Genomic DNA, 22,755 nt, shown 5'->3' on the forward strand with positions numbered 1-22,755 from the left:
TTTAGATCCATAGTTCCCAAATCTTTTCACCATTGGAGGATTTTCCTCACCTCATGTCTCTTATAGATTAATTGATTGCTATAATTAGTCAACAACTCCATTATTGTTATATTCTGTGACGGTAGATGGGAACTAGATAGACCATGGTCTTTTTTCATCTGGAAATTCCAAAGTTCCTATATGTGATGCATCCATAAGTCAGAAAGAATACTGATCATATTTAGATTCTTGGATTGCTTCATCTCAACTCATTCATATTTTCAAGCAACTCTACTGTAAAACGAGTAGTTTTAGTGACTTCAAAAGTCAGAGCAACTCCGATCCATCACAGAACAGCCTCTGTACATTTCCACTCCTTTATAATGTTATCTTTGCGAGTAATATACATTTTGAGTATTGCTGAAAATAGAGGCATCTTGTTGAAGCTTTTTGTCTTGCACTCATCAGGACAATTCGCAAGAATACCAATTTAAGGGAAGCAACAAATTTTTACACTGTTATGAGAAGAGAGTGCTCATTGGTTGGCAAGTGGACCCTGATTGGTAGAGGCATCGCCATGGAGAATGCACCAGTTTATGGTAATTGACAGTTAACCGCCAAGCTTTGTTTGAAATTTAAACCAGGCAGCTTGACTCTGATTGGTCAAGGGATTTCCCCGAGGAATGAACCAGCGAATGGCTGTCACTTATTTTGTTTGGCTGAAACAGGCACAATGTGTGTACATGTTCTTTCTGTCTGCAAAGAATAGGACCCTGTGTATTAATATATGTAGCTTCCAGTACTTGCAAATGCACCACACTGCGAACCCAACTGGCAATCTTAAATTGGTTGTCAGCGTAATTCTAAGCACACTGAGGATTATTTGGCAAATGTTGTCCAATCGCGAAATCACATCTAATGTTGGACACTGTGTTTTGAGTTTTGCAAGCTTGGGCTGGTTGGGTGCGGTCTGTATCTTTCCTGGTTGCAAACAACGGAAGGGGCGTGCTGTTTGATATGATCCGCCAGACTTTGGGATGTACTGTCTATATAACCAGCATCACACTGGCATTGAAATTCATATACCACATTACTCATTTGTGCGATAGGCAGAAAGTCTTTTTGGCTTGACAGCAGCATTCTGTTAGTGGCGAACACCACACATGTTGCTACTGCATCATAGCAGCGTGAAGCAACTAGCTTCACCTGTGCTCAAATTTTTGGGATACATTACCTTTCCAAGGTAATCTGAGAGCACTTTTCAGGGCTGAAAATGATGGCCTTAGGTCCATTCATAAGTTTGCACGATATACAGTGAGAAATAATCTGATCAGAGTAGCCACCGTCACGCAGGATGCCTTTGATTGACCCTATTTCAGCATCAAGCTTGCATGGTGAGCAAATGGCTCGGGCCCTATTTACGAGGTTGCCGATAAAGCCAATCTTATAGCGCATAGAACTGTAAGAATCCCAATGCGTGTACTGACCAGTGAAGGTAGGCTTGCGGAAGACCATGGTAGAAACCGCCCCCAGCAGATTTCTTTACCAATCAGAGTCCACTTGCCAACCAATCAGCATTTTCTTCTCATACAGTATAAATTTGTTGCTTCCCTTACATTGGTATTCTTGCGATTTGTCCTGATGAGCGCAAGACGAAAAGCTTCAACAAAATGTCTCTGTTTTCAGCAATACTCAAGTTTTGTACTACCAAACGACCATTAATATATAATTATATTATGTACATTAAAAATTATATACACACATATATATTAAATGCAATAAAAATAAAGTGCTAGAGATACTCAGCAGGTCTGGCAGCATCTATGAAGAGAGAAACAGAGTTAACGTTTCAGGTCTGTGACCTTTCATCCACTTCTGGTGAAAGGTCAAAGACCTGAAACATTAACTCTGTTTCTCCACAGATGCTGCCAGAACTGTTGAGTATTTCCAGCACTTCTTTATTTCAGATTTCCAGCATCCGCAGTATTTTGCTTTCATATTAAATGCAAGTTGTTGTGTAACTTATCTTCTTGATTATACAACTTTTGAAAGTTATTAACGAATAAAAAAAGCCAAAAATGTTCATAAACTTTTGAAGACAATACTGCTGACAGGAGTAACAGAGTACACATACACTTTTTTAAGTTGACTTGGACACACTTCCTGTCAGTTTTTCCAATTTTAAATTCTTATGTCCACATTTATAATGGAAAGTGCCTGTGTAAACTTATCACTTCAACATGTCCTTTAGAACCACTGCTGGTAAGATTACAGAGTGGCAAGATTATAATGGCAGTCGCTATTATAAATGTAGATGTAGGAATTTATAAAGGAAATATAAAATTAAGGACATTAAAAGGAGGGCTGAATTATATTGGTGTGTGCCAATCCAATTATTGCTCACCCTTTAACCCCACACTTGGTCTGCATTTTCTGTGTGTGATGCCATGGAAGGTCAGATAATATCTATTATCCACGTAGGCACAAATATAAAAGGAAGCCACGTAAAATGTGAGTTTCTGGTATCTCAATGCCAAACTATTAACAGTCAGTTGAAAAAGATGCACAAATCAAGAAAAAACTTTCCAAAGCCAATGGAAGCAGAAAATGTTTAAGTAAATACTCACATCAAGCTGTTCTTTAGTAGGTTCTGGTGAGCGATCTGGAATTTGCAAACCCGAAGGGTCATCAAATGGATCCTCCAGTATTACTGTATGGGTTATCCTAATAGAAAAAAAAACATGGAATTTCAATAACAAATTCTGAAAACGTTTAATTAACCGAACAGGAATCAGGTATCTATTACATAACAGTATGAATGACTGACATCACATCACTTAATAATCATCATAGCTTTATATTATAGTGAAAAACCTATATATTATGATAATTACTGTTATTTGAACCATTTCTATGCATTTAGTTTTTTTTCTCATAAATTATAGGTTGCACTATTTTGTAGAAAGCAGTTGAAGATAACTGTAATCAGATGACGGATGCCTCATAAAACCAATCTGGTGCTTCTTGGGAACTGAAAGCACTTCTACTGGGGTACAAACAAGTAACAGATTCCCAACATCCAATGCATGCCCAGCAATCTTGCTTCAAAAAGTGATTATCCCTGCCTTCAATTCACTCCATACAAGAGGCAGAGTTTCAGGTGACCAAACTGTCCAGAAGAGGAGCTCCACATGCAGAAAGCAGTTAGTGAAGTGCATATTTTTTTTTGAAGATTGCTGAGGTCTACAGCAGCACTTGTACTCCTAGCATTAACATGGAGATCAGAACTAAGCATTAACAATTCTTCAGGTGTTTCCTGCAGCCTCAGAGGACCAGCAGCCTGCTACTTCTTTTCAATCCTGGGAAAAGAGGAAATCTTGTAGAGTTCATTGGTTTTGCATGGTCTTGCCCTACCTATTTTCCTGAGATTACAGAATCAGCCCTCTTATTCCAAAAGCGTGAAAATGGTATAAGATTACCTCCATAAAATAATGCACGTTAATGCATTCCTCCCAGGGTAAATGATCAGCTTGAGGCAATCAAATATGAGAAAGCTTTTTAAAGGGATGCATGGATGGACAGGCAACTAGCTTTTTGCAGCGATGTCACAAACCAAGGTTTTAAATTTAGCTACGGCTGACTTTGAAGGGATGAAGCAGAAATTGACCACAGTGGACTGGGCAGAACTGTTAAAGGTAAAATTACAAAAGAATATTGGGAAAGAAGTAATAGGTTCAATCCAAGACATGGACAAGAATTTACAGGGTAATTGGGAAACAGCAGGGAGTAGGATTAAATGGATAATTCTTTCAAAGAGTGGCATAGACCCAATGAGCTGAATGGCCTCCTCCTGTGCTGTATCATTCTATGATTCTATGTGCTATATGTTGCAGCTATGGCAGGCAGTAACTCTGGAAACCACACTTACCAAGCTGTTTTATTTAATTTGTCAGGATAATTTGAAAATATTTCAAGCAAAAAAAGGGATAGACCATGTCCATTGACTAATTAGGATCCTCACTTAGCAAACAGTACAGAGGTAGTACATAGAGCAATTCTTCAGGTGGTTGGACTGGTTAGCTGGGTTAAATTGTAACAGTATTCTTTACAATACTACTACCATGCACAGGAGTCGCAACAGAATTGAATGAGGGGCAGCAGCAAGATGTGGAAAGACAGCAGCACTATGATTCACAGGAGACAGTAGCAAGAGGCAGGTGCAGCAGCAGCTCAAAGTTCAGTACCTTCAGTATTATTACTATTCATTGCAACTTTCTATTGAACACATTTGCAATCAGGTAGCAGCTGCACATATTCAATCTGATACATTTTTGATAAAGTGACACTTTCTTTTCTGCACTATGAATGAGAAATGACATCTAACATTAAAAGTGAAATCATTTAATTTAGTGAATGAGTAGATTGTTTCCAGTACTTGAGATGCAGTTGAGGCCAAAACATTGTATGTTTTCAAGAAGGAGTTAGATATAGCTCTTGGGTCTAAAGGGATCAAAGGGTATGGGGCAAAAGCAGGAACAGGCTACTGAGTTGGATGATCAGCCATGATCATAATGAATGGCAGAGCAGGTTCGAAAGGCTGAATGGCCTACTCCTGCATCTATGTTTCTATGCAAGTCTCCTCTAGCAATTTATGTGCTTCTACAAAATGCTTGTACATGTCCCTCCTAGCTGAGGGATTAGGTGTTCAGTGACTGTGAATAAAAATGAGAAGCTATCAATGATTCAGAGAGCTCACGACCTCCATTGGAGCCCACTAACACTATCTGTTGTCACTGCATCAATGGCACAAGTGCTGGGGGCTCACTGCTTTCAGAGGCAGTGCCGGCTGCCACTTTAGTAAGTTTGCTGCCACAGACATTATTTTCACTCAACTGCTCTTGGGCTTTCCCACACATATCATTGCTAGAGGGCACCATTAAAAAGGAAATGGATCTATCCCCATTGAGAAAGGAGATTGAAGATTACAGAGGCAGTCTTTCATGGGGAACTAAGGAAAAAGGTATAAACACTGAACTGGGGAAGTGGAAGAGTTGATGATTTAGGTAGCGCTGAAGAAACAAAATTGATAACTGAATGGATTCTCAGATTGAGGATGTGGAACTCGCTACCACAAGGAGCAGTTGAGTCAAATAGCATGGATGCATTTAAAGGAAAGCTGGATAAATACTTGAGGGAGAAAAGGAATAGAAAATAAATAGTGGGTGGATCATAACCCGAATGACTTGTTTCTGTGCTGTAAGCTTTCTTACATTCATATAAACAATCTCACTATCTCAACTTTGGTCTCCTAGACTGACTTTTCATGTGATCCATTCCACCACTTTCAAAGGTACTGTTCTTAAAGAATCAACAGAAGAGCAACAAATAGCAGACAACAGAATCAACATGCTGCATTTCACCAGCAATAGGATTCTGGGAAGCTAAAAACAGAAAAATTCTGTCAGAAGTCCAAGTCATTTATTTGCTATTCAACAACCTAGTGATTTAAAACAAAATTCAATCATGATGTAAGGCCAAATGAGACAAAAATTAGGCTTCAGTAATTTTATGACATTACATACATGCTTTTTGACAACATTTTCTTTAATATCGAAAAGCTATAGCAAATCTTAAAAGAAACTAAGTCTTGTCAATCCATTATCTGCCATATTTTCTATTTGTATAATTTAACAGTACAGACCTAATATCTTGATATGGACAGAAATCTTTGTCCACAAAGGCCTCATTGATCTTCATTAGGACATCCATGCCTTCAGTCACCTCGCCAAACACTGTATGTACACCATTGAGGTAATCCACATTTTCTCCTGCAGTGATCAAGAACTGGGTAGGGTCAGGGAGGGGGAAGAGGAAGGTGAGTAGAAATCAGTGAATTTGAAAAGTGAGATGAGTCAACTTGTAAGGTCTTCATTCTCCTAATGATACATCATAGACGCAAGGCCAAGTTTGACTGCTTCTAGAGAAACCACGCACTGACCATTACATACTGCTAGAAGCTATTTAGCCACTGCAATTTGCAGCTAAATAGCCTACATACCAATGTATTGAGATGGAGATGTCGTTCTGGTAAATCTCCAACCAGAACAATGGCTTGACAATTTTGAATGCAAAGTGATTCCTGACAACGCTGGCCAGCGCTGACATCATCAGGCTGCGCCGCGGTGCGCACATGCGCAGACGGTCTCCTGATCTCTGCGCATGCGCTGCGTTCCTGCTTGCCAGGACCAATTTGCGCATGCGCTGGTGACGTCATCGCGTTACGTCATCTTCCTCGGGCAACGCGCCAGGTTGGCCTCTGCGCATGCGCTTCATGCAACGCCACCAGATATTCACGCATGCGTCAATCTTCCGATATTCACGCATGCGTCAAAGCTTCGGCGCCAGTTTTTGAAAGTGGAAGGAGGAGAGGTTTCGTCGGGCATTTTCTCGCATTTTTTCTCAATTATTTAGTCGTTTTGGAGATTTGCTTCATTTTTATTAGAAGGGTAAGTTGCTCTGAAAACATTTCCATTGTCTGGGGCACCGCATGTGCTCCAGTCCCTGTTGTAAGTTGCTGTGTGCAGGCAGTATATGTGCTGTAGTTCAGCGAACAACCTTCCAACTAAACGGTCACTTTCGTTTTTGTAATGTTTCAATGAAGTGCATTCTGTATTTCTTATCTCATCTCATGTATCCCGTGTGGTCCCTTAATAGCCTTCCTGAACTTCCTAAACATATGCCTGCCTGTTCAAAGCTCCACTTCCCCCACCTGCGGTACCCTCTCCTTGCTGTTCAGTTACACAGTCACCTGTTCCTGCACCCATCCGAGCAGTGCACATGGACACACAGCCACCTCATGCCGTGTCCAGTGGTAGCACAAATGTGAATGCTCTTGCTGCGTACACAACTGGTGAGGTGGGAGTGCAGACACACCATTCTCCATCCTCAGTGTTGCTTTAAGGCAAAGGTAGGTAAGAGTGAAAGAAATGGAAGGTGATGCCGATAGTAGTAGGCAGGATTAAATGGGAGCGTATGGGAAGGCGCATGAGTAGCATAACCACTAGCAGGGAACAGCTGGGCTAAATGGCCTGCTTTATGTTCATAGTCCAAAAGAAATGTGCTTCTTTTTCCAGCACCCTCACATCATTCATGTTTTCCCTGTGAGCAGCATTGAACCATCACGAGATAGGGGCAGTTACACCATCCTGACTCCTACAGCTGAGGTGGGTACTAAGTGATTCATTGGCGGTGTTATCAGTACATGCCTATCCTGCAGAGCATAAAGCATGCGCAACAGTAATTTCATTGGAGGGTGGGAAGCTCTGACACTCCTGTCCTTTCCTTATTTCTTTTCATGTAAAACGTGCCCTTGAGAAAACAATCCTTGAGACTTAAGGACGGCATTCAAGCAAAGGAGGCAGTGCAGGAGAGGACGCAAGGATGTGCTGATTCCTGCATCTGAGGTGGGTAATAAGTGCTTCATTGGCGACGTTATCAATTGGTGCCTTCACTGCAGAACTTAAAAAGGTGTGCACAACAGTAATTTCAGTGGATGGACGGAGGCAAGCTCTGACTCTGATTTGCTTTATTTCTTTTCATGTAAAACATGCCGTCGAGAAAACAATCCTCGAGACTTAAGGTCAGCATTCAAGCAACGAAGGCAACTGGATCATGCTGTGGAGCTTGTCACGATGTGGAAAGGAACATTGCATTTATGGATGAATTGGGAATGCACATTGGGATGCGCTTGGGGAACATTCACCAAGAATAGACTGAGCTCAGACTCTTGTGACTTTGCCTCCTTCACATGGACAATACAGTAGTGGAATAGAGAGCCAAGCGTTCATTCACCACAAGGCTCTCCAAGAACAATCTCTTTGGCTGTGCATAGCAGAGACTCGGCCAGTCTGTCTCACGGGAATGCTGGACACAACACTCATGTATCCATAGCATAGCAGTTCCTCGGATACTTAATGAACTTAATAAAACTTCTCAATAATTAAATCCAGAATTGTTGAGGTTTTGTTTTGGATGCTATTTCCCCGACTTTGCAACTGCACTTCAGATATTCAACTGTGGTGGATGGTAGGGGGGTAGAGGGAGGGGTGGGTGAAGAGGGGGAGGGGTGGGGAGAGCGGGGAGGGGTGGGGAGAGGGAGCATGCAAAAGGCAGGGACCAGACAGTTGCAATGCCTGAAGTACTGTTGAGAAGTAGGGGAGAAAGCAACTGGGTAGGGGAGAAAGCAACTGGATTGGGCATCCGCAGCTGGAGGGAATGGCTGAATGGAGAGGGACGGAAGCGAGAGGCCGTAGAGAGCCGCGGGGAGCGAGCGGCCGAAGACCTTGGTGTCACCGGGTGCAGGGACTGGCCGCTAAGTCTTTTGCTGTTGTGTTTATGGCGCATGCACAGAAAAAGCACTCCTCTTCCGCTCCGCTGTTCCCCCCCCAACTCCCCACCACCCTCCCCCACCGCCGCCCTCCCCCCCCATCCTCTCCCTCCCCTCCTCCCTCTCCCCCTCCCCCCACTCTCCCAGTTCTCCCCCTCCCTCCCTCTTTCCCCCTCCCTCTTCTCTCCCCCCTCCCTCCCTCTCTCTCCCTCCCTCTTTCCCCCAGCTCTCCCCCACCCCGCTGGGTCGCTCTCCCCGCGCTGGTCTCCCCGCCCCCCGCGCTGCTCTCCCCGGCCCGCTCCACTCTCTCACTCTGGCCATTGTATGCTGCCACATGCTTGTTAGGTTGCCTTTGTGTGATTCTTTGACCAGCGCCATCTTTAGTCCTGGCAGCTGCTACAGTCGCAAGCTGTGACGTTTTAGTGGCACATGCTGTATTTGCGCATGTGCCAAAACAGCGCCACCTACCGATAGCGTTGTCAACAAATGCAGTCTTTTGAATGAGCTACCTGCCTTGCCTTCATTAACAATACATTAAAGGCAATCTTAGAACATTAACACTGGTAGAGATGAACCACTCAAAGGGTAATTAGTGAGATAATGGGACCCGAGAAAGATTGAGAATTCTTCAACCTGATCTAATTAAGTTGCAAAAGAGTGAATACATTGGGCGATGTGACAGACTCTCCACCATTGTGAAAACTTGTAGTTCCTTCTCTCTACAGCAGACAAGACCTTGAGTTTGACTAGTGAAGGACCCAAGTAGGGGTCTCCCTCTCTCTCTCCAGGTGACCTTGCAAATTCGAATCCTGCCTGCTGGCTGCAAACATCCAAGCCTAGCACTGTTGCAGCCAGAGACTCTGGGAACAAAACCATCTGCATCACTGTCTCCAAGACAACCTTGAACCAGTTGGCCACCTCTACCAAACAGAAACTTCAGGACCACCAAGTTCAGCCGGAAGACAACTGAATTACCAGACTGTATATTCTTTATTATTTTACTCAGATCAGTTTTTGGTTTTAAGTACAATAAACTAACCTCTTTGAAGAGAGAGCAGAGTTAACGTTTTAGGTCAGTGACCTTTCATCAGAACATTGGTCACTGACCTAAAACGTTAACTCTGCTTCTCTCTCCACAGATGCTGCCAGACCTTCTGAGTAAATCCAGCATTTTTTGTTTTTATTTCAGAATTCCAGCATCTACAGCATTTTGATTTTATTTAAGCTAACGTCTTTCTTGTTTAAAATCAAGAAAACCTGTCCGATTGGTTCTTTCATCACAGCACATAATGGGTTAAACACTCACTGAATTGGTAAGCATACCCACTGTTTAAAAGAAATAAACCCTATTGCAGTCAAACAAGGAGAGGGACAAGAGGGGAGACTTTCGACCCCTCCTCACCTGATCATAATAATGTCCTCAAGCTAATGTCCGCTCCTTAAGCAAAGTAAGCAAACCAAGCGCATCTCTGGAGATGGTTGGAAGGCATCTAAATGATGTCTTGTTCACTTGAAAAAATTCTGATGATCCTGTAAAGCAAGTAACTTTTCTCCATCAATCTGGTGTCCTTCAAACATTGTAGGAGTCATACAGAGAAAGTACCAACTTGGGAGGAGAGAGGTGTCAGACAAAGAGCTCAAGCCATACTGCCAGGAAAGCTTTACCAAAAACACTGCTTTGTGCCTTAGCAAAATAAACAATGATTAAATAATTACAGACACTTCACACTGCTACTTTACAAGCACTGTCAACAGAAACTCAGCAAGTAGCTGTGGAATGGGCGTTAACTAAACTTCTGCTTGAAACCACTGCGATACCAGCCAAATTAGCCATAGTTTCAAATGGTTAATATGTTATGGTAAGTGTGCTTTAAACCACTTTTCCTATGCCTACTACTCTGGGATGTGCCCCTCAAACTGACAGGGATGCATCCTTTCTATCATCAGCAATGGGATGGGCTGAAGAGGAACACCTTATTGGCACAGACACTGAGATGACAGGAAAACAGATAGAATCAGAGAGTCATATACAGCACAGAAGGAGGCCATTCAGCCCATCAAGTCCATGCTGGCACTCCACTGAGCTATGCAGTCAGTCCCACTGTCCTGCTGAACCCCCATAGCTCTGCAAGTCCATTTCTTTCAGGTGGCCATCCAACTTCCTCTTGAAGTCATTGATTGTTTCTGCTTCCACCACCCTTGTGGGCAGTGAGTTCCAGGTCATTACCACCTGCTGTGTAAAAAAAGTGCTTCCTCATATTCCCCCTACATCTTTTGCCCAATCACCCAAGAATGCAATCCTCAAAACAATGGAAAAAAATTCTAGATCCCACATAGAAATACCCTGAGCTCAGCATAGGGGATCCCAAGCTGATACACTATCTGAACCAATGGGGAATGAGCAATCTACAGGGGACTGAAGTGTTCTTACACAAGGTTCTAGATAGGAGATCCGGAAAATAGTTGCTGCCTCAGTTCTTATATCGAAGTTGTCCAAACTGTTTGTTCTCATCGGCATTTTAGGTACATATCATGGAGCCTTGTGGGTTACACTTAAGAATCTAAATGAATGCTAATCAAAAGCTAAATAGATCTTGGTGTTGAATTCAAGACTCATCCACAAATGAGGCAAAGTTCAACAATCAGTAAATAAGTTACAACAGGCAGACAAGTTATTTGTTTACTGTCTTGTCTAAAAGATGGCACTTCTGACAATGCAGCATTCTCTCAATGCTGCATTAACATATAAGCCTAGATTATGCGCTGAACTCCTGGAGTGCAGTCTGAACCCAGAGTCTTCCAACTGAAAAAGTGAGGGCACTACCAAAAAAACAAGCTAACATCATCGGACCAATGCTGTCTTAGAGGAATCCTTTGACCCTAGAGGGTAGAGTATAAACACAATGCAGACTTCCACTGAACTCGATGCATCCTCACTCTGCCATAAACTAATATATTTCAGGAATCGAAGAGCACTTTCTGGCTGTAGTCTATGATATCATTCAACCTAGACCCAGCAAAACAAAATGTTAATGATCTGCTGTGGCACTGCTCACAGGGATTTGGAGACTTGGGCTGGGGAGTAGAGCAGCTGGGTAGGGAATGGAGCATGACAGAGTACATCAACCATGCCACACACAACCCCACCCCCCACACTCTTAAATCCTAATGGTAATTGCAGGCTTACACACTGTTGTTACATATGTCAGAATGCTGGATACAAGATTTGAAATTAGATTTCATAATTTCAAGAAAACGTGCAAATCATTAAGAAATTGGTAGTTTTACGGTTTTGTAACAAATTTCAACTTCGATTAAGCCTTTTGACTGGTTACATTTTAAAAAGTTCAACATTTCACTTAACCACTATGTTACGATCATAATTTTTCTAAATCACTTTTAAACCTATGAAAGCTCATGATAAGTGAACAAACTAAATATCTTGAAATGAATGTTTGTGTACAAAAGTACACAATTTCTCTTTGTTACAAACTATAGATTGTATATCATCACAATCTAGTCATAAGGCTAGACCAAAGCTAGTGTTTTTATTTTCTGCTCCCCAGTAATCATTATGCAGTTCAATAATATAGCAATGTGTGTCTACGTGTTGGTGCATGCATATGTTTGTGTGCATGCACAGATATGTAAGTGAAAGATAGAAAACACAAACACAGGAGATCTAGGTATATGTATAATTTGGACGATCAGGTAATTAGAACTTAAAAGCACAAGGCAAGTTCCCAGACAGTATCCCCTTTCACTGGCACTTTTAGTCAGGAACATATGGGAAGTGCTCTGCCTTTCCTTAGCCACTTGGTCACACAAGAAGTTACCAGTTTGTGTTACAATCAGCATAAGCTTGTTCAACAACCAAGTTTGACACCAGAGTCTGAAGTGGGTTTGAAGAGCCATCAACTGGTTCCTGTCCTGGCTGTTAACCTTCTCCATGGTTAGGTGGTCAGGAAAGACATCAGGACTTAAGGGAACAAGAGATAAGTGCAGATAAATCTGTGCATCATATTTATGTCCTTCTCATATACTTATATAGTATGTGGCTAAATGAGAAATCAGCAACAAGGGAGTACTACAATGAGTTCACTTTACACTTAGAGGTAGGTACTGGGACAATAAATAACATTTCCTCAACTGCTCCAATTTGTAAATGTAGTGAAATTATTAATTGAAAAGTTAATAATTTTATAGTACCAGACACACACATATCTACATACACATGCACATAGAAAATACGGTGCTATCAATCTACCTGAGATGCATGCTGATCACTGCCATTATTCACCATGGATACAGTTCCCTTTTTCTTGTGTTTAATTCGGGGCACCTTTTCTGCCTCGAAAAATCTGGCCTGATCTCCATAGAGCTTACTGTAGGATAGGGAAAGAAAAACTGTTTACCACAATTGGCAAAATGATTTCAAGGTCAGCTGTACTCCACTGTTCAGTAATCAGAAGGGGTATCCCCGAGGAAAAAGTGCGTCCTGAAAAGAATTGAAAGAAGGATTCATCCAGTCATATGCTACTTTGGTGCAGGGTGGCCAACGAGAAGCCACAAGCAAAATAGGTAATGCAATCAAGGGAAATTCTCCAGCGAAAAGACATTTGTCGCAGGAAAATTCTGTGAGTGGCGAAACCCATCCTAGTAGGAAACTGAAGAAATGTTTTACCAGCTATAGTACAAATAATGCTACTGCCAGCATTATTAAACCCAGAAAGAGGCACAAAGTAGAAAAAGGCAAATGACGAGATCAGAGGGACAGCCACGGAGATAAAGAACCATATACAGAATGTTGAGTTAAAATTACTTACAGCAGAACAGATAATGATCAGATAACGTGCAACATGCAGACCTTCTGTTAGTAAACAGCCAACATCGATTGTGTAAATTCATTCCCATTTCTGGGTTGAAGAAAGCCACATATGTTTATAATGGAAATGTCCACTTAAGACTGATGCAACGAAGATGGCCTGTATTTAGTAGTTCTGCTGGAGTGACATATGATAACAGGAGTAATATTGTCATTGAGATACTGGGAGTTCACTCAAGAGAGTACATCGATAACTTTGTGATACAGAACACTGTCTGAGATATGAAACTACAAAGGAACCAAGTCAGACATGGCTCAGTGGATAGCACGATAGCACTCTCACCTGTGATTCAAAAGGGTGTGATTTCAAGTCCCACTCCTGAGACCTGAGCACATAACATAGGCTGGCACACCAATGCAGTACTGAGGCAGCGCTGCACTGTCGGACGTGCTGTCTTCTGGATGAGATACAAAACTAAGGCTATGTCTGCCTTTTCAGATGAACATAAAATATCCCATAGCTTTATTTCGAAGAACTGCAGGGAAGTTCTCCCCGGTGTCCTGGCCAATACTTTTTCTCAACCAACATCAGTAAAAAGAGATCAAATTACTGTTTGTGGGAGCATACTGTGTGCAAATTGGCTGCTGCATGTCCGACATTACAACAGTGACTACAGTTTTAAAGTACTTCATCGGCTGTAAATTGCTTTGAAATATCCTGCGGTCATGAAAGCTGCTATATAAATGGAACTTGTTTTTATTTTTTTACACTGAACATTTTTTAGCCAGTAGGTGTAAAACCATCTGAAGTGACATTGAAACTGCTGACTTTTTAATAAAAGTTTTACTTTTGTTGAGATTTGGACTGTGCTGGGCAGATGGAAGTCCAACTTTTGACATTTTACCCAATGCATAAATTTTTCAGGGAACTGTGGATTGTGGTTACACTCTGAATTAGAAAAACAAATCTGCTGAATGCACAATTTATATGTTCTCTTAAATATGTAAACTTCCCAGTATTCCAGTTACACTTAGCTTTGAGGTTTGTATGAAAAACAAACTGGAGATCATCACTAAAGAACAGCTGTTTGTTTATAAATTCCCACTGCTTGTATCTTTATCCGTAGCTATGTTTGGTTCAGTCAGTTTCTTTTTTAAAAATTTGTTCCCAGGAAGTAGCTGGTGCTCAAAAGGCCACATTTATTGCCCACACCCCGCAGTTGCCCCTCGAAGATGGGCCTTTTTGAACTGCTGCAGTCTATGTAGTGATGCTGTTTTCTCTTTTGAAGACTACTTGTTTATTTTTAATCCACACTTAGTTTTGCTAAAAAGCAATTGATGGTCCTTTATAAATAGCATATAATAAATTGTGACAGGAAAGCCAGTAATCAAACCGTATAGCAGTGCAAGGGGTTCACCTTAAATTCTGCAGTGCTTTATCATTGAAAGTGGAAAATTAGGTGGTTTAGGTTTACCAAAGGTATCAGATCAACTTGTTAGTCAAATGAGTCAAGATATTTGTGTGTAATCTCCTAGCGATTGTCTGTCCTATTTTGTAATTAAATTCACCATGTTTTGCCCTTGACATTATTACCCCGATGCCTGCTGTCCAGACATCTTTGCAGCTTTTCTTGTTATTGTTTTATGCTGTGCCAGACTCCCAACTTGAAATTTTTATTCATTCGTAGTCCAATTGATTGTTTTGAAGTGTAGTCAGTGTTGTTATGTGGCAGCCAATTTGCACACAGCAAGGTCCCAGAAACAGCAACGAGATTAACAGCCAGTTAATCTGTTTTTAATACTCCTGTGAAAAGCCTTGGGGCATTTTATTATGTTAAAGGTGTTATATAAATATAAGCTGTTATTGTTGATGCTGTCTGACAGATAAGTGCTAGCCAGGATACCAGAAGAACTCATCTGTTCTTTTAATAGTGCTTTGGCATCTTTTATGTCCAACACTGGCAGACGATGAGTTGCTTAATTTATCACTTGAAGGAGGGCACTTCAAACAATGGAGTATTCCCTTAATACTGCAAAGGAGTGTCAGCCTAGATTGTGTGCCTGGAGTTGGGCTTGAACCCATAACCTCTGACTCAGAGGTGAGAATGCTACCACGCAGCCATGCTGTTATCACTCAAGTTTGTGATGCAACTACTGAAATTTTATTGGATTTAACCTGCAGGAAATGATAGTGCCGTAATTTTGCAAGATTCTGGTTAAAGGTCTATGTAATAACATTCAGAAATAGGATTTAACTGCTGGTTTAATTAAAATACTTAAGGGGTACCAACCAAAAAATGGATTCTCCACCACGACCACTTCCAGTAGGGTCACCAGTCTGTATAACAAAATCTCTCTGTTACAAAACAAATTAGATTAGATTAGAGATACAGCACTGAAACAGGCCCTTCGGCCCACCGAGTCTGTGCCGAACATCAACCACCCATTTATACTAATCCTACACTAATCCCATATTCCTACCAAACATCCCCACCTGTTCTTATATTTCCCTACCACCTACCTATACTAGTGACAATTTATAATGGCCAATTTACCTATCAACCTGCAAGTCTTTTGGCTTGTGGGAGGAAACCGGAGCACCCGGAGAAAACCCACGCAGACACAGGGAGAACTTGCAAACTCCACACAGGCAGTACCCGGAATGGAACCCGGGTCCCTGGAGCTGTGAGGCTGCGGTGCTAACCACTGCGCCACTGTGCCGCCCGTAATTGAACTGGAATAAATCACAAATGATCAGATGTTCACAGTAGGAATTTAATACTTTAGGAATCATTTTTTGATCAAAATTAAACCTGAACTTCAATTCACGTCTACATACTCATCCACCGAATTTACTCCAGACACCCTTTAACTTCCTGGTTAAAAAAAAGCTCTCTTGTGTCACTCATATTTACTGTACTCTGCGCCAAGCATCCTAACAGCAGAGGCAGCTGAAGCGATATTCTTGGTTTTGATGAAGAAATCCATGAGCACTTGTTAGAGGTGAGCAAGTGGGAGGGAGCAGAGAGGCATTTAAGGTGGTTGTTGGTACTAAAGAAAAGGAGCTTGGAGTTATCTTTGCCATCTAGGGTGACCCTAGAATAACAGGCAGTTTTGGCAGAGGGATAAAAGGTCAAACCAGATTGGTAATGGTTAAGCCCCAGTACACTAGGTATGCTCAAGTTTGCACCACTTATACCTGATGTAGCAAAAATGAAGGCCATATGGAAGGAAACAACCAGCATGGAAAGTTTTTTTCTGGGGACTAGGGCACTGAAGGAGAGAGTAAGGGAGTACTTGAGTGAATCAACATCTGTAGAGGTATAACAAATGGAGGGCTAAAGGCTAAGCAGTTGGGAGTTTAAGACTGCAGCTGTAAGCAAGTTGAGGCAAGAGCATTTTCAGGGTCAATTCAGGGTGCAAATAGTATTGAAGGAGGGGAAAGGGACATGGATGTTGAGGAACAGAAGGAAACAATCAAAGATCGGTTGAGGGCAGGCAACACGTGTGGACTGCAGAATTTGAGAGAGGACAAGAGGGCAATGAATTCAACAGGGAGGGCAAGGGGAGTAGTTTTTACTGGATATGAAACTATTATTCAGAAGTAAATGAATAGTGTGCTGATTGTCACTACTTCCACTTGGGTGTCACCTTCAATATGCTATAGGAAAGTCACACTTAGTATGCTTTAATGTGATGTCATTGTGTCTCCTGTACAATGTTCCTAATTGATCATTTGAAAATGTTCTCACTGGTATCACTATCAGCAGCAGTCCAGTAATCACCAGTACTTGACCCTCTTTTTATACATAGTTCAAAATGCTCTCTCAAAACACAGCCACATCTAAAAAGTTTAGTTGTACTAAGTGTTCTCCACAGCTAAAGTGGACACAGCCTAAATATTTGGCGCACACACTATGCTTTGTTGAATTGTGTGGTTCACAAGGTTCAATACTTTCACACATCCATCACAGGGCTTTACTAAAATCATAACACTGATACCGCACCATCCAGTCCCCCATACTCTTTTATTACATACCACGCATTATACAATACCAGATCAAACAATTTCTGAAATAAAAACAGAAAGTGCCAGAAATACTCAGCAGGTCAGGCAGCATCTGTGGAGAGAGAAGTTAACGTTTCAGGTCTGTGACCTTTCATCAGAACTGGCAAAGGTTAGAAAGGTTTGAAGCAAGTGAGGGGGGTGGGGAGGGGGTGGTGATGGTGGGGAAGAGAACAAAAGGGAAGGTGTGTGACAGGGCAGAGGGCAGGAGAGATTAAATAACAAAGCTGTTATGGGACAAAGGCAAAGAGTGTGTTAATGCTTGTGGTGAAAAACAAAGCATTAGTCCAGAGACTGTGTTAATGGCAGAATAATGAGCAGCTCTGTCTACATGAAAAAAGGCACATGGTTAAAAAAAAAAATGAAAAATATAAAAAAAGGCCAATCATGCTCTGAAATCATTGGACTCAATGTTCACTCCACAAGGCTGTAGGGAACGATCCCTTCGGAATGCTGACGGGGAAGGGAAGAAGTGTTTGGTTGTGGCATCACGCTAGAGGTGACGGAAATGATGGCGGATGATCCTTTGGATGTTCCCTCCGTGACATCCTGGTCCACTCCTCCATCACCTCGACCCTTCCCACGGCACCTTCCCATGCAATTGCAGGAGGTGTAATACCTGCCCTTTTACCTCCTCTCTCCTCACCATCCAAGGCCCCAAACACTCCTTCCAGGTGAAGCAGCGATTTACTTGTACTTCCTTCAATTTAGTATACTGTATTCGCTGCTCACAATGCAGTCACCTCTACACTGGGGAGACCAAACGCAGATTGGGTGACCACTTTGCGGAATACCTCCACTCAGTCCGAAAGCACGAAACCCCCCTGCTCTCATTTCTGTCCTAGACCTGCTGCAGTGTTCCAGCGAACATCAACGCAAGCTTGAGAAGCAGCGCCTGATCTTTCGATTAGGCACTCTACAGCCTTGCAGATTGAACACTGAATTCAATAATTTCAGAGCATGACTGGCCTTTTTTCATATTTTTCTATTTTGTTTTGTTATTTTAAGGCTGTGTTTGCTGACAATGCAACCACTATGTGGCACTGTACTTGCACATGCACAAATACAGCCTCATGCACTGAAATGTCACTGTCTGCACAGTTTTTGGCAGCTGCCAGTAGCAAAGGTGGCGCTGCTCAATTTATCACAAAAACAAATGAAATTCAAATGCCCAAAGTGTCTGCGATCGCTACCTCCATCCCACCCCCAACTGTACCCCACTCTCTCCTGCCATCACGCTTCTCTTTGCCGCTGCCTCCCGTGCCCATCTGCTTGCCGCTTGCTCCACACCTCACCACTTCTCCCTGTCTGCCTCTGCTACCCATTCCGTCCTGCTCGCAGTCTCCCTCCCCTCCCCTGCCTCTCGTCACTCTCTCTCTTCCCCACTTGTCCCATGCGAAGAGGAAAGGTGGCAATCGCAGAAGGGAGCGGGAACCAGAAGCGGGAGGTAGTGGGGACCGGAAGCGGAAGGGAGCGGGGACCGGAAGCGGGGAAGCAGAGGCAGAGCAGAGGGGTGGAAGTGGCGAGGCTGGGAGTGAGTGGCCCGCAGGTAGGTGGGGGGCGGTGAAGCAGGAAGCGAGTGGCAGAGGTAGAAGTGGCAAGGCAGGGAGCGAGCAGGCCTGGCAAGCCAGGTGCTGATGTAGGCTGCGCATGTCCAGCACCATACTGACAGCAAGGATCCGTTCTGCAAATGTGTGAATCTCGGAGCACTCTGATGACGTTGGCGCTGGGCTGCGTTGTCAGGAGTCACTTTGTATTTTTTAACCATGTGCCGGTTTTTCATGTAGACAGAATTGCTCATTATTCTGCCACAAGCATGAAAACACTTTTTGCCTTTGTCCCATGACAGCTTTGTTATTTAATCTGTCCTGCCCTCTGCCCTATCACACACCTTCCCTTTTGTTCTCTTCCCCACCAACCCCCACACCCCCTTCATTTGCTTAAAACCTAGTTCTTTTCTAACCTTTGCCAGTTCTGATGAAAGGTCACAGACCTGAAACATTAACTCTGCTTCTCTCTCCACAAATGCTGCCTGACGTGCTGAGTATTTGCAGCACTTTGTTTTTATTTCAAATTTCCAGCATCTGCAGCATTTTGTTTTTAATTAAACAATTTCTGAAGACTGTTTTCTCCTCCCTTCTCATTTTAGGAGAATTTACAAGGTTTAAAGATGCAGAAAACTAATGGAAACTCACCTGAACACTGTGGATGAGGCAGTAGTTATAATACTTGATCTTACAAAGCTTCAGAAAGTTCAAACAGGCTACAAACAAAAAAGATATTTGTAAAACTTAACCCCCAAAATTCTCAGATTAAATAAGACATAGCATAAGACAGTTACCACTGTTTCTTTTTTCACTGTTATTGATCTTTTACCCATGTGCCTCTGTTCTCTGGTTTCCCCTCTAAAATTCCTCCAACTTGCATGTTGGTATTGGTGTTGGCCTTTTCTTTCCCATCCACTCAGAGATGTTCTCCATGAGTGCTACAGAAATCTAACAAGCTATGGTTTTTACTGCATGATTAAGCTTCAAGGAAATCAGGATGTCTTCAAGATCCGTTTTAAACATGCTTGTAGCGTAAAATGATTTAGGGTAATTAACAGTAACCTCCAGCACTTTTTAAAGGCAGAGCTGGAGCTCAGTGAGTCCCACTCTCTTGCTTGGGAGTCAGAAGGTTGTGAGTTCAAGGTCTGCTTCAGAGACTTGGGCACAAAATCCAGACTGACACTGCAGTGTTGCCTGGTCAGAGGTACCATCTATCATATGAGATGTCAACCCTCTCAATTGAAATGTAAAAGTTCCAATGGTTACAATTTCAAAGAGCACGGGATCTCTTCCTGGTTTCCTGCCCAATATTTATCCCTCAACAAACATTATTAAAACAGATTATCTGGTCATCATCCCATTGTTGTTTGCAGGAGCTTGTGTGCAAACTAGCTGCCAGGTTTCCTATAACAGTGCAGAAAGTACTTCATTAGCTGCAAAGTGTTTTGGAGCGTCATGAGAGACGCTATAGAAAAACAACTCTTTCTTAATAAGCAGTTGAGAGATTTCCAAAATAAAAACAGAAAGTGCTGGAAATACTCAATAGGTTGGGCAACATCTGCGGAGAAATTCCCATTCTTCCGCCCAACATTATATATTTTTTGTATGTATTAGTCTGACTATAATGAAGAAGTTTACACTGAGAACTGCCTTCGAGTTACTACTAACCCCTGGGCCTCTCCTCCGTGTACAAATCGATCACCAGATCGCCCACCGTTGTTTCTAGCAGCACCGCCATTTTGTCTTCAACCCAACGCAAAATGGCCGCCAGGTGAATCGCGTCACCTGACCTCGAACCCCTGGCCTGGGCTCGAGCGGGAGAAGGCGAGGTCTCGGCCGCCGCGCCTGCGCCCTGTACCTCGGACCCGGACTCCCCGCGCCGCCTCCAGAATCTTCCAGTGGTGGTCGCTCACCGTGTCGATAGCTTTACCGGCTCTGAGCTGCTGCTGGGCCGCAACAGGTACCTCACGTAGTTGGCTGGGCCGCGGTTCGAATCGCTCTACTCCATTGCCTTTTTATAAAATAAATATTTTTTGTATTTATCCCCCGAAAAGTTAGTCAAGCTCTGCAACTTTGCGCTCTGTCTCCTTGACCAACCCCCCCTCCCCACTGCAGCTTGTATTTTTTTCTACGCTTTGTCACATTGTAAAGTTTTGTTTTATTTAATAGTGAAGTGTACAGTGGAGAGAGAGGTGGCATCCTTGCGCTATAAGAGGGAACTTTAATGCAAAACGATCACATTTAACTGTAAATTGGATAAATAAGGACGGGTGGTAAACTCCCACTTTCCACATGTCCGCTTCTACATCAATACTGTGGCATCTTCAATATTTATTCCAAAAAGTCACGGTAATACGCCCACACGACAAACTCTTGTTTCTTTGTCACAGCGACTCAGTCCCTACTGGCACCTACTTTGAACTTTACAGGTGCGACAAATAAAAATACAAAATGCATGAAAACACCCAAAAGGTCAGTCAGCATCTGTGGAGAGAGGGAGAGAAGCAAAAGATAACCTTTCATCAGAAAGTTGTACAGATTAATACAGGCACCAGAATGACAGAAGTGTGCGTCAGCCGTAGTGAGCAAAGTGTTAGAGGAAGAGAGGTCATAGCTTTGACTGTGAGTAGTGACATTGGACATCAGCTGTTTTATGTATTACATGGATTAATGCTGCAGTCATTATAAAATAACATAGTGGCTGGACTTGTCAAGAACAGCGGCTCAGGAGATCTAATTTTCAAAACACAATGGGTTTGTTCGTTTTTCTCCTGTTCCTTTCTAGTTTAATCATAGTTTTTTGCTACTTATTATTTAGTAGTTTAGCTATTCTGTGAGAATTGAATCATTCAGTTAACTATGACATGATTTTTTTGTGACCAGAATGGGACCTCTGGTGACATTGTTCCTACGTTTTTGTAGTTGTGTGGGGAATTCTGAAGTTTTTTTTTAATTCATTCATGGGATGTGGGCGTCGCTGGCTAGGCTAGCATTTATTGCCCATCCCTAATTGCCCTTGAGAAGGTGGTGGTGAGCTGCCTTCTTGAACCAGGATTTTGACCCAGCGACAGTTAGGAATGGCGATAATGTTAGAAGTCAGGATGGTGTGCGGCTTGGAGGGGAACTTGCAGGTGGTGGTGTTTCTATGCATTTGCTACCCTTATCCTTCAAGTTGGTGGGGGTTGTAGGTTTGGAAGGTGTTGGGCCGAACACACATGGTAAGTATTGAAAAAAAAACTTACCTGAGCTTGAAGTCCAGGACGAAATTGAGTCTGCGCAGTGTGTGATGTCACTATGACATCTCGCACATGCGCTGCAGCTTCTTGCAGGTTCAGTGTCAGGAAGGTAAGTAAACGGATGGTTGGGTCGGGCCGAGTAGTGGCCTGTTCGGGTCAGGTTGGGCCCGGAGCTAAATCAGAGGGACTCTGGCTAGGTCGGGTAGTAGGCCTCTACTTTGCAGTATCCAGTGCCTTCAGTCGTTGCTTGCGATCACACAGGGTGAATTGAATTGGCTGAAGTCTGGCATCTGTGATGGATCATCAGCTCGGCACTTATGGCAAGTTGCAAATGCTTCAGCCTTATCTTTCGCACTGATGTGCTGGGCACCCCCATCATTGAGGTTGGGGATATTTGCGGATCCACCTCCTCCAGTTAGTTGTTTAATTGTCCACCATTCACGGCTGGATGTGGCAGGACTGCAGAGCTTAGATCTGATCCGTTGGTTATGGGATCGCTTAGCTCTCTCTATTGCATGCTGTTTACGCAGTTTGGCTTGCAAGTAGTCCTCTGTTGTAGCTTCACCAGGTTGACACCTCATTTTGAGGTATGCCTGGTGCTGCTCCTGGTATGCCCTGCACTCTTCATTGAACCAGGGTTGGTCGCCTGGCTTGATGGTAGAGTGGGGGATATGCCGGGCCATGAGGTTATAGATGGTGGTTGAGTACAATTCTGT

At 42.8% G+C, this 22,755-nt stretch overlaps 2 protein-coding genes across 4 annotated transcripts in view; one reads left to right on the forward strand and one right to left on the reverse strand.

The window, feature by feature from the left end:
• The window catches only part of ppil4 (peptidylprolyl isomerase (cyclophilin)-like 4), a 39,619-nt gene extending 19,040 nt beyond the window's left edge, over positions 1–20,579 (reverse strand). For all 3 annotated transcript variants that reach the window (XM_068020183.1, XM_068020182.1, XM_068020181.1), the window contains exons 1-6: positions 20,472–20,579; positions 19,452–19,519; positions 15,482–15,546; positions 12,633–12,750; positions 5,681–5,823; positions 2,607–2,703 (exon numbers count right to left, since the gene is read on the reverse strand). In XM_068020183.1, the coding sequence (XP_067876284.1) occupies positions 2,607–2,703; positions 5,681–5,823; positions 12,633–12,750; positions 15,482–15,546; positions 19,452–19,519; positions 20,472–20,541 (561 nt within the window). In that variant the 5' untranslated portion in view covers positions 20,542–20,579. The remainder of the gene's footprint in view (positions 1–2,606; positions 2,704–5,680; positions 5,824–12,632; positions 12,751–15,481; positions 15,547–19,451; positions 19,520–20,471) is intronic.
• LOC137355017 (katanin p60 ATPase-containing subunit A1-like) overlaps positions 20,573–22,755 on the forward strand; it is a 42,658-nt gene continuing 40,475 nt past the window's right edge. Inside the window, exon 1 of the mRNA XM_068020186.1 lies at positions 20,573–20,763. The gene's annotated coding sequence lies outside the window, so the exon portion shown is untranslated. The remainder of the gene's footprint in view (positions 20,764–22,755) is intronic.

Source organism: Heterodontus francisci, chromosome 3 (assembly GCF_036365525.1).
Source record: "Heterodontus francisci isolate sHetFra1 chromosome 3, sHetFra1.hap1, whole genome shotgun sequence".
Taxonomy (NCBI): Eukaryota; Metazoa; Chordata; class Chondrichthyes; order Heterodontiformes; family Heterodontidae; genus Heterodontus; species Heterodontus francisci.